A 12,327-nucleotide genomic window follows, 5' to 3' on the forward strand; every position below is an offset into this window, starting at 1 on the left:
GTTTCCCCATTTACATCAGTTTGTTAGTAATATTTAACACTGTATTCATTTAAGTGTTCTCTTTCTGTTTACTCTTCTTTGGCAGCCTCCGACTATCTGTGGGGAAAGAGAACTTTCTTTCCAGCATTCACTTGCTCTATCAATAATTCCAATGATTTCATCTAAAGGTTTCTGGAGTGTGTTGGACCTTAAGGTATTTTGGAGACTATCACCATATTCCATTTTGTTTGCGTTTAGAACTGGGAGTTGAATTTAAAAGTTGAATTTTGAATGACAGCTTGTTTTAAAAGTGAAAAGAACAAAGACAAATGTTTGCTGTTGGGAACTGACCTGAAAACTAACGCAACTTTATTACTTTTGAATTAAAAAAAAGTCATCACACTCTCTCTGATGACAGAGAGAGAGAGATATGACTAGTGGTGACTTAACCTGATGGTCTCCATGCCTCAGTGAGGGGAGAGGTTGAGAAGGAGAATCCTTCATGATAACCCCTGGTGTGGGAATTAAACCCTTGCTGTTAGCATCTCTTTACATGGCAAGCCATCCATCCAGCCATCTGACCTCATCAACCCCCAAATGAACTGCAGGACACTAAAATTCAAAGTTCACCATCTGCCATGGTCGGATTCAAACCCATGACTCTAGAACATTGACTTGGGGTTCTGGGTTACAAACTCAGTGACATTGCTGCTATGCCACTGCCCTCCCTTCTATGTAAGGACATTGTAGATGTATCGGCACTGACTGTTACTATACTCAGGGCTGACAGCTGTTTGGAGATTGAATTGGTCAATAAAGGGAGGACTGGTACTAACCAGCAAACCACAGAGAATGTTGATTGGAAAGAGAGAAAGTCAGTTCTGTCTAGGTTTTGGAGGGTGTAATTTTTGGAAGCTTCCAGACTACAGGCTACTGCTGTGTATTGTTATCTCTTTAGTTTGTCTCTCGACTTATCAAATTTTTGAGTGCATTCAGAAAAAAATCCCAGTCTATAAGAAATAAGTAAATATTTCTAGAAATTGGATGGGACTGTTTGCATTAACTGGTGACTTCAGAATTCAAGCAAGATATACAATTCAACGTATCTGTCAGGTTGTGGCCATGGACACACAGCAGCGATTGTTTTTTCCCCAATATACTCTTTTTATGAAAAAGGTGCAATATATTTTTGTATTTTGTATAATTGCCTCAGGCTAGCCAGGTCTGAGAATTAAGATTGACAATTAATTGTTCTTGTTCCATTTTCATGGCCCAACTAGGGCCCTCTACTCATGCTGCATAAATGGCATCTGTTTCTTGTGTCTTAGTACTGATGTGTACAGGACAAAAAGCTTCAACCTCATTTTCTTTTAGCAATGTTTAAATTCCATATTTCTCTTTTTTCTAAAAAAGAAGCATTTCTCCTTTGAACTAGTGTTGGCATTTATGAACCTGCACCAGGGCCCAATTCCTTCCTCCTAGTCAGGAAGCTGCCAATATGCAGACTGAATTCCTCCCTCTTTCCTCATGACATTCATAAAGTCATGATGTGTTGCCTTCTTAGCCTAGAGTAGTTTGTCTGAGCTTTTAAGACCATCAGAAATAGGAAGGGATCATGGCTGATCCGACTTTCTTCACATCCACTTTTAAGAAGGGATTTCACCCAGCAACCATGAAGAGCAGTGATGTGGTTCCAACTTAAGACGGTGTGTCACTGCCTTTCAGATGCAATGTTAGATTAGTTTAGATTCCCTACAGTGTGGAAACTGGCCATTTGGCCCAACCAGTCCATACTAACTCTCCAAAGAGTAACCCACCCGGACCCATTTCCCTCTGACTAATACACCTAGCACTATAGGCAATTTAGCATTGCCAATTCACCTGACTTGCACATCTTTGGACTGTGGGAGGAAACCCACGCAGACACAGGGAGAATATACAAACTCCACACAGACAGTTGCCCAAGGCTGGAATCAAACCTGGGACCCTGGTGCTGTGAGGCAGCAATGCTAACCACTGAGCTGTAGATCCTTTCTGATCATTCAGGTGGATGTAACAGACCACACAGTGATAAGAGCAGGGAATTCTCAACTTGCCTTCAATAACATTTATTCCACAACCATGCCCATCAAAACAGACACCCCGAACATTGCTGTTTGTTGAATTTTACGATGCACATATTGGTTTCGTGCATTTCTCTACACAATACCAATGACTATACTTCAAAAATCACTTGACTGTGGGTTAATTTGACATTTCATGAGGTAATAAAATGCATTACATAGATACAGTTTCTGTTAAAATAAATGAGTGGTTGAAAAAGATGCAATGAAAAGTTTGGTCAGTAAGATGGGTTTCAGGAAGATTTTTAATGGCATTTGAAGATATTGTGCATTAGGTAGAGAAATTTAAATCACAAGATCTAGACACAGCTACAATTAAGGGAGGTCAGGGACAAAAGGCACAAAAAGCTAGAGTCAGAAGGATGAAGAGTTTGAGGGTTTTTTCGTGCTAGAAGATCTTACATAGATAAGAGGATGTGATCTGGTATAAACACAATACTTGAATTTTAAATTGGAGACTTTAGAGCACTGGTAATCAAACGTCAATGTGAACCTAGTTGATGGATATGCATGACTTGGTATGGTTGGGAATATATGCACCTTGGAACATTCTTCCACATTAAAAGCATTAAATTAATACACATTGTTGATGATGGTATTTTGTATATAAGTCAGCGATTGAATCACAACATTTAGTACTGCTGGATACTGGCATTATAGTACAGGTAAACATGTATTTCTAGTGCTTTCCAATTCACACACTTCAGATTAGGTATTCAAACATCAGTCCATAATCCTGAAAATTCCAAAATCCAGAGATGATCCCAAGAATTCCAGACTGGATGTTTCAACTTTATCTCAAAGCAAAACACCAGGTCAGCCTCCAGGCTTTCTTATACTACGTTAATCATATATTAAAGCACAGGGGTCTGTCTCACACCAGCTCCTTCAAAGAATAATCCAGTTTCACTCATTTCTCAGCTCTTTCCAAAACTTCTTACATTTGTTTCAGGTTTCTGTCCCATTTCCTAGTGAAAGCTAATGTTGAATCTGTTTTCACCTGTCTATCAGGCAGTGCATTCCAATCTGAATCGAGTGTGTGGTGCTGGAAAAGCATAGCAGGTCAGGCAGCATCTGAGGAGCAAGAGCTTATGCCCAAAATGTTGATTCTCCTCTTCCTCAGATGCTGCCTGACCTGCTGTGCTTTTCCAGCACTACACTCTCAATTCTGATCTCCAGCATCTGCAGTCCTCACTTTCTCCCCATTCCAATCTGAATGACTTATTGCATGAAAAATTACAGATGTAAACTACTTATTTTTGATGCACATCACATTTCACTTTTCTATCATCGAGTTCCACTCTGCCATCTTCCAATCAGAGGTCACTGCAAGACAGTTGTACCTGATTCATGAAAACAATATCCTCAATTGGTATTGTTTTAAGCTTCATTCAGTTTCACTGGATCTAAGATTAAGACTATGTTATTATTTGAACCTTCTGTGTATTGAGGGAGGAACGTTATGCTGATTTCTGCCCTGTGACATTGCTCAGTTTTCCCCCAATAGTGGGGGAATAAACAGGTTCCAATCTCTTGATGGGGATACCCAGTTCTTAGATAAACTTATCCCTGAAATGTAAACTTTATTTTCTATTTCTGTGAGAATCAGTTGCTGAGTGTATTCCAACATTTTCTGGTTCAAATTCGTTTGAAGTTTGTTTCAGTTTCCATTAAATTAATAGACAATTACAGCAGAGAAGGTAATTCAGCCCATCTGGTCTTCCTACCTCAGAGGTTTTTTCTGATTGAACTAGCTGCCTGAGCTCTCATTGTAACTTCAGGGTAGTCCCTCTGATTACCAGCGGCACGCATGCGCACCCGTCACAAAGCGCCGTCACCCACAAGGCACATGCGTGAACTTTTGCCCCGCCTAAACAGTGAAGAACGGGACGGGGGCTGAAGAAGGTGAGGGACAGTGCGGGGCGGAAAGTGAAGAACGGGGTGGGGCTGAAGAAAGTGAGGGGCAGTGCGGGGCGGAAGGTGACGAACAGTAGGGGAGGGGGCTGAAGAAAGTGAGGGGCAGTGCGGGGCGGAAGAAGGTGAGGGACAGTGCGGGGCGGAAGGTGAAGAACTGGGGGGGCTGAAGAAGGTGCGGGGCGGAAGGTGAAGAACGGGGGGGCTGAAGAAGGTGAGGGACAGTTCGGGGCGGAAGGTGAAGAACGGGGGGGCTGAAGAAGGGGAGGGACAGTGCGGGGCGGAAGGTGAAGAGAGTGCTGAAAGAGGTGAGGAGCAGAGTGGGGCGGAAGGAGGAGCCGGAACAGGATGGGGCGAAGTACAAGGTCGGCGTCAGCCGGTCAGGTTGAGTGCGGCAGTTGGGTGCCGTGTATGAGGAGCGGAAGGAAGATGGGCACCGCGGAGGCCCCGAGTACCGAGCTGATGGAGGAATACGCGGGCGGCAGTCCGGAGGGAGTCGGTGTGCCGCGGTTTGGCTGGAGGATCTGCCTGGCCCATCAGTTCAGGGAGCAGAGAAAGCCGTTCGAGGCCAGCGATGTCTCCATGTCACATATGATTGACCACCTGGGCCTGGGGATCCGGTGAGTGAGGGCCCGCAACTGGCGGTTTAAAGGCCCCGGCTGTTGCTTTGGAGCGTTTTTGAGTGCTGATGGAATTGGTGTTTGACTCTCAGCTGATATGCCCGGCCTGGGATTTGATGCTGTTTGTTGTTGTGTATTTGGGTAATTTCCCTTCCCTTGCTCTCTCTGGTATTGATAACAGATGACACTGTCTGCTCACTACCGCGATATAGCACCTGCCACTCACCGGGAAGGGGCTGAAGTCCCTGTACAAACCTGGGGGGGGGGAATGCTTAGTGTCAATAGCTCGCTATTACCCTGAAAGATTTTAAATGGTCTCCATTGCCATTTGGATTATATAATGCACTAACTGTGAACTGCAGTCCTGGTAGATAGCACACAAGGAGGATGTTTGCCAGTCTCTGCTGAGTCTCTGGAAGAGCAGTTTGCACCTTGCCCCATTCTCCCAGTAACACTGCGTAAGATCTTAACCAAGAACTTGGTTATGTAAAAAAAAAAGGAAGTTTTGCATGTTGTTCGCTAACTGCAAGGCAGCGACTGTCTTCAAATAAGAATCTAACCACCTTCCGGTGCTTTTCGATGGCATTACCGTCACTGAATTCCCACAGTATCGATATCCTGTGGGTTACAATTGACCAGAAATTACTGTAGGCTAGTCATATAAATATAGTGACTGGAAGAGCAGATCAAAGGCTCTAAATTGTGTTGAATAACTTATCTAATGTCTCCATGGCTTGTCCATTACGTACAGGATTTAAGTCTGGAGTATGATTGAATACACTCCACTCTCTTGGAATGAACATGTCACCAACAGCACTCAACAAACTGGGCTCCATCCAGGACAGAGTCAGAGTCACAGAGGTTACAGCATGAAAACAGACAATTTGGGTCCAACTCATCCATGCCTATAATTAATCTAGTCCTGCTTGTAAGTTTGCTTGCTGAGCTGGCAGGTTTGTTTTGAACACAATCCTGCCAGCTCAGCAAGTAAACGTACGACCTGAACCTCAACCTGAGCTACAAATCTTCTCAAACTGTAATCTAATCCACTTTGCCAGCATTTGGCCCGTATGGGTGACATGGTGGGTCAGTGGTTAGCACTGTTGCCTCACAGTGTCAGGGACCCGGGTTCAATTCCTGCCTCGGGCAACTGTCTGTGTGGAGTTTGCATGTTCTCCCCATGTCTGCATGGGTTTCCTCTGGGTGCTCCGGTTTCCTCCCACAATCCAAAGATGTGCAGGTTAGGTGATTTGGCCATGCTAAATTGCCTGTAGCATTAGGTGCATTAGTCAGGGGTAAATGTAGGGGAATGGGTCTGGGTAGGTTGGTATGGACTTGTTGGGCTGTATGGTCTGTTTCCACACTGTAGGGAATCTATCTATCATCACTCAACCCTTCCTATTCAGATACACATTTTCAACATTGTAGTTGAACCAGCCTTCAACACTTCCTCTGGTAATTCATTCCATACACGCACCACTCTCTGAAAATGTTGCCCCTTAGGTGCCTTTTATATTTCCCCCTTCACCTTAAATCTAGCCCTCTAGTTTTGGACTATTCACCATATTCATGCCCCTCATGATTTTATAAACCTCTACAAAGTCGCCCCTCAGCCTCTGATGCTTCAGAAAAAGTAGCCCCAGCCCACTCAGTCTCTCCCTAAAGCTCAAACCCTCCAACTTGGACGACATCCTTGTTAATCTTTTCTAAACCCTTTCAAGTTTCACAACATCCTTCCAATAGGAAGGAGAGTAGAACTGAACAAGGTTTTCCAAAAGTGGCCTAACCAATGTCCTGTACAGCCAGAACATGACTTCCCAACACAATGCACTGTCCAATAAAAGCAAGCGTGCCAAATGCCTTCACTTGTTTGGAACTCCATTTACCACCTCAGTTGTAGCAGTGTGTACTCTATAGAAACTGCACCATCCTGACATGGCCATTCGTTTCCTGTTGTTGGATGAAAGTCCTGGAGCTGCTTTCCTAACAGCTCACCTTGGTGAAAGAATAATTTTAAAATGATCGGATCAAGCTTTTTGAAATTGTGTTTCAAGTGAAGATTGGAGTTGACTTAGTATTCTGTATGGTCAGATGAGGGTTACGCTGTATTATAAACTGAATTCTGTAAACGATTCATGCTGTTGTTTAGTTGTCAGTCATTATGTACCACAATTCTATTTCTGAACAGTTATTTGAAATGGTGGTACAGAAAAACTCGAATAGAAAAGAAGACACCTTTTATTGACACTTTTAATTCTATTCCATTGCGTCAGATTTATGGTAAGTGCAAATGAGTAAATTTATAAATGTGGTTCAATAATTTGAAGGTTTTTTGAGACTACTGTATAGTTAGAATTTCCAGTGTTTTGCCATCTGAATAATAGTGATTATTTTAATCCTGTAAATGTCAATAGAAGAATTGTTGCTTATCCACTGTATAGCTGGTGTATGTGCAAGGAATTAAGACAAATATAGAGGTATTGTTAGTTTTAACCAAGTAATTAGGCTACCAACCATATTTTTTGATGTGCAAAGATTAGGAAGAATTTTGATCTCAAAGTATGGTGAATTAGTGGAGTCAAAATATCAACCTGATTTTTCTTCTCAGGCGCTCCACTAGGTGGGTTTGGAGGGGGTTCCATTACAAGGGGATGGCGAGGGGAGTTCTGCAGATGGCAGCTAAACCCAGGAATGTACACTTATGACACTGTGATTGAGAACCAGGTATGTATTTGATTGTGGAAGTAAGGCTGCTGTGAAACTTAGTAGAGGTATTGTCCTTGAATACCCTTGTAAAATTGAGCTGTTGCCAAAAAGAAATTCTCAATTTTCTCTTTTTGAAATGTGCTTTTCTTACTAGTTGTGTAAATAAAAATGTAAGAAAACTAAACTAGTGATTAGGCTTCTGTTTTTCAGTAATGATAACCCAGCTGGTCTTTCTTTCCTAAAATTTGAGTTAATTAGAAAAACATTTAGTTGGGTATCATTTTAATCTATAAGAGAACGTTCCATTTAATGCTAAATTAATTTTTAGTTTTACTGGAGCCTGCAGGTCATTGAGTGATCTCCCTTAGCCACAGTCATGTTGATGCTTATTCAGTTGAGGTTCCACACAGTGCTTGTTAACTGCTTCATAAACATGCTGTGGAGTAATTCATTTTTGCAGAAGTCTTGAGAAATATGTGTTTTAAGTATGTGGACTTGTGTCAAAACAATTTTTTTCCAATTATTTCTCATCAGCAATCAGTCATTGATATTGAAATCAACAAATAGATTCAACATCATAACTGTGAGTAAGAGTGTGGAGCAACAGTATCCCAATTGAGTCTGCTAATCCTGTGTTCATAGCATACTGCTGTGCACTGGTAAGATCTGGAGGTCATTTGCTAGGCAGGACCAAAGACTGAAGAGTTTCTATCTTTGCATTCTCAGATGTATCCTTGGTGTCTTTTGGTAGCTCAAGGTCATTAACATGAGCTTAGCCATACTTACTGGATGAATTACAGTTGCATACCAATTACATTCTGTGCAGTGGATTGGCCACTGGCTCTCAACTGCTGCAAGAACACTGCAAATGAGATATAAAGATGACTGACACTGATGGCCTTGACTGTCTGAATGTTGGCTTGAAGGACATGGCAAGCAGAAACTGGGAAACTTGAAACAAAAATAAATCCAGCATGTCTGGCAACATGATTGGGAAGAAAGCAGAGTTAATATGCCAAGTCTGATGATTTGTCATCAGAACTGAAAGAGAGATTATTATGGATCAGGCCAGGACAGAAGAGAAGCTAATAGTGAGAGCCGAGGGTAGCAGGGAATGGGTAGTGTATGCCAAAAGCAAAGTCATGTGAAAATGGTTGGCTATGCTGAAAGAAACCCATGTGGTAACAGGACTGGGTGTGGGCTGAGCAAACAAATTGAATTGTGCTCTAAAGTTATTGCATTCAATGTGGAGTCCCAGAGGCTGCAGGATCCTGTAAGCTGAATACAAGATGCTGATCTTTTGAGCTTGGCGAAGTTCACTAGAACACTGCTGCAAACCCGAGACAGAAATGTTGGCCAAGGAACACGGTGTTGAAGTGGCAGGCAACTGGAGGCTCTGGATTATTTTCAGGGATAGAATATAGGTGTTCCGTAAAGCGTTTCATCTCAGTGTAAAAGAGACCACACTGAACGGCAAATACAGCAGACGAGATAGAATAAAGTATGGGTAAATCACTGCTTCACCTGGAAGATGTATTTGGCCTTGGGTGATGAGGAGGGAGGAGGTAAGTTGGCGGATGTTACACCCGTGATTTCATGGGAAGGCACCAAAGGATTGTGCAGAGGTGCTGAGAATGGAGTGGGTGGACCTGTTTACAACAGAGCAGAAGGCCCTGGGGAATTGGAAGCTAGTAAGCCATGCAACTCGGACCATTGTCTCCCTCTGAGGAAAAAGCAGTTACGCCAAAGTGAAGTTCCTCAGCTACATCAGGTGATGTATACAGTCAACCATCACAGCACAAGTTATTATTGCAGGAGATTATAGGCTATCACAAATATTCACACCTGAGCAATGATTTTTGGCTTCTGCAGAATTTGAAAGATTTGGTGATTGAGCAGAGCAATGGAGTATTTTAACAAGCCATGATCTAATTTAGTGGGGGAGCAGGCAAAGAGATTGTTTGGCTGACTACTGTTTTTTATGTTCCTATTTTTGACCATATTTTTAAAACCTTGGGGCTAGTTCCTGCTTATTGGTTTCACTTGCTCAAAGGTGGTCATTGAGCTAGTTTTTTTTAAAAGAAGGAACTTTTTGTATAATGTATTGTTGAGTAAAAATTGTGTATGTGGCCCTATGAGGTGATGAAAATTTTATATCATTGCTGTATGTTAAAGCTGCGAGTATTGATTTACTTTGCTGTAGAGCCCCTACAGAATTTCAAATTTCAAAACTTTTTTTGAAATTTGGATTATTTTATGGTGTTTAATGTTAATTTTTCTATTAACTGCAGCTGTGTAAATAAGATTGAAACTCTGAATAATTTTGTATTCTCTGAACGGACCTTGTTAGAAATGTGGTGCTGAGATGCAGAAAGAGCTCAGGTTAATGTGATTTCTAAATGAAATGTACCACATTTATCTTAGTTCGTTAACCTTTTGCCAACTTTGCTTGTGTTCATGCCACTCTGAGCTGAGTTATGGACCAGACCAAACCTCCTCAAAACTAATATGTAGCCTAGACCCTAACTTTGAGGGCTTATGCCTGAAACATCGATTCTCCTGCCCTTCGGATGCTGCCTGACCAGCTGTACTTTTGCAGTACCACACTGCTCGACTCCGATCTCCAGCATCTGCCGTCCTCACTTCTCCTAGACCTTAGCATTTATCTTACTTGAAGGCAAGTGTAAGAGACTGCATTCCAGATGTGATTCAATTGATCAAACTACTAGTATTAAAGCGCACTTTATTCTTACACCGCAGTTAAAATCCAAAAACAAAATTGGCATAGCTTTAACTCTAATGAAATTATTAGCAAAATAATATATTATTTTTACTACTTGTCAAATTTTCCAAAATAGCAGCATCCCATAGATAGCCTTGGCAAATGAAAATTTGGGAAAATGGATTCACTCACATGCTATGTCCAGTTCAAGAGAAAGGAAAAACTGAAAAATGAATCTAGCACCAGGGTGAGAGAGAGCTGTATCTTGCTGTTTCAGCTCTAAAACTCCAACTTCAGCTAAAAGCAAAACTAAAACCTCTTGGTCTGTGTGTGCCTGACTCCACCCACTCATGCTTTTTTTGTATAATTTTAAAACAAAACCCAATAGAGCAAACATCTCTGCTTCAGGTTTACAATACCTCTCCAAGAGAATCAGGATGGTAAAATCCTCCTTTAATGGCATAATTTGTCACAGCTGGGATGGTACAATTTTTGTATTTTTCCCATAGTAACCAAAACAGACACCTGAAAAACAAGGTAACCGATTGCTACATGAGTGTCTGAAGCAAGTTTTAAAACCTTTTTTAATACTAATTATTAAATTTTCGACACTATGTACCCATATGATGTATGATGACACTTAACTGGATTTCTGTTGTTCCCAGTTTACTGTCTGCTTAAGAAAGAATGGACAGACTATTTATCAACAAGTACTTTCTGTTGAGAGACCTCACAAGCTGCAGTGTTGGAATTGGGGATACTGTGGAGAATATGCTTTTTACCATGCTCTTTATCCACGTGCATGGACGGTTTACAAACTTCCGGGGCAAAATGTAACTTTGACATGTCGGCAAATATCTCCAATTATTCCGCATAATTATATGGTTGGTATTATTGTTAGCAGTATGTTATTATGCTATATGATCTGGAAGTTTTTTTGGAAAGATGAGTTATGACTAAGATTTAAATTTATTTACAATTTATGACATATAATTTATCAGAAATCAATGGCCTCTGCGTCAAGTTGTGCAAATACAGGTTTTTCTCAAATCATCTAGGAATTGATAAAGGATCGGAGAGTGTATGCTTTATTCATTACTGTGTCCAACTGCCCTGCCACCTTTTTTAATTACTTGTGTACATGTATATCAAAGTCTCTCTGCTCCTGCGCACCTCTTCGAGATATGCCCTTTAGTTTGTACTGTCTGTTCATGTTTTTTGCATCCAAGTCTATAGTTTTTCATTTTTCCAAATTGAACTTCACCTGCCACAGTTCTGCACACCCCTGCAGTTGTCAGTGTCATTTTGAAGTTGTATGTTGTCATGCTCACCCAGTTTATAAATCTTCCTAGTGCAGTGCCATCAACAAGTTTTGAAATTGGTCTCTGCACGCCAAGATTTAAATCACGGATGTAAATTGTGTAAAACCAGGATTCCAATTCTGATCCCTGAAGAATTCCATCACAATGTTTTTCTCCAAATATAAAATATTTCTGTCAGTCAGCCAATTTTATACTCTCATTGCTGCTATTCCTTTTATAATTCATGGAATAGACTGATCTTCAGATCTGTATGGTGCTGTATTAAATTCCGTTTGAAAATCAACTTTGTGCCGTACAAGATATCCTCATTAACCATATGCTAACTCTTCAAACAACTGTTGTTTTCTCTTCGGAACAGCCAACGTATATTTCTTAATTAATCCACATGTAACTAAATCTTTCCCGCCACTAAAATTAATTGGCTGATCTGTAATTGTTGTGCTTATCGTTGCAAGCACTGTTCAAAAATGGTTATAATTTCTTCCTCTAGCACTATCATCTGTGTACAAGCAAGAGTGAAAGAGCATGGCCAGTGCAATTTCCATTCTCTACTCCTTCGGTATCCCTGAATGCATCTTCAATTGTTGTGATCTTGGTAACATCTTTTCCTTTGACATATGACATTCATTTTAATATCTCTACTTTGACTCCACCTTAATGCATAAGCCACCCTTTTTATTATTTACATGCATACAGAAGATCTTGGGATTCACTTAGGTTAGTTGCCCTTTTTTTTCATAACTTTTCTTTAATTCTCTGATCTGCTATTAAAACTCCCTTTTGAACATCTTGCTGTTATTGGTGAAATATAAAAACACTGTCAAATGCAGTGGTGTGGAACAAGGCACAACTATTTCAAAGTATTATCACCTTTTAACATTTTAAAAGTAACAAATCTTTTGGTCTTGATTTAATACAGCATCTTTCTGCTTTATTATTAT

The 12,327-nt window shown here is 40.9% G+C and overlaps 1 protein-coding gene across 2 annotated transcripts in view; it reads left to right on the top strand.

The window, feature by feature from the left end:
- The first annotated feature begins 4,366 nt into the window (after window positions 1–4,366).
- Window positions 4,367–12,327, top strand: part of gba2 (glucosidase, beta (bile acid) 2) — a 54,278-nt gene continuing 46,317 nt past the window's right edge. The window contains exons 1-4 of one of the 2 annotated variants that reach the window (XM_060829671.1): window positions 4,367–4,636; window positions 6,825–6,916; window positions 7,245–7,360; window positions 10,730–10,948. In XM_060829671.1, coding sequence (XP_060685654.1) covers window positions 4,428–4,636; window positions 6,825–6,916; window positions 7,245–7,360; window positions 10,730–10,948 — 636 coding nt within the window. In that variant the 5' untranslated portion in view covers window positions 4,367–4,427. The remainder of the gene's footprint in view (window positions 4,637–6,824; window positions 6,917–7,244; window positions 7,361–10,729; window positions 10,949–12,327) is intronic. The other variant, XM_060829679.1, reaches the window with a different exon arrangement.

The sequence above is a fragment of the Hemiscyllium ocellatum genome, chromosome 1 (assembly GCF_020745735.1).
Source record: "Hemiscyllium ocellatum isolate sHemOce1 chromosome 1, sHemOce1.pat.X.cur, whole genome shotgun sequence".
Classification (NCBI taxonomy): Eukaryota; Metazoa; Chordata; class Chondrichthyes; order Orectolobiformes; family Hemiscylliidae; genus Hemiscyllium; species Hemiscyllium ocellatum.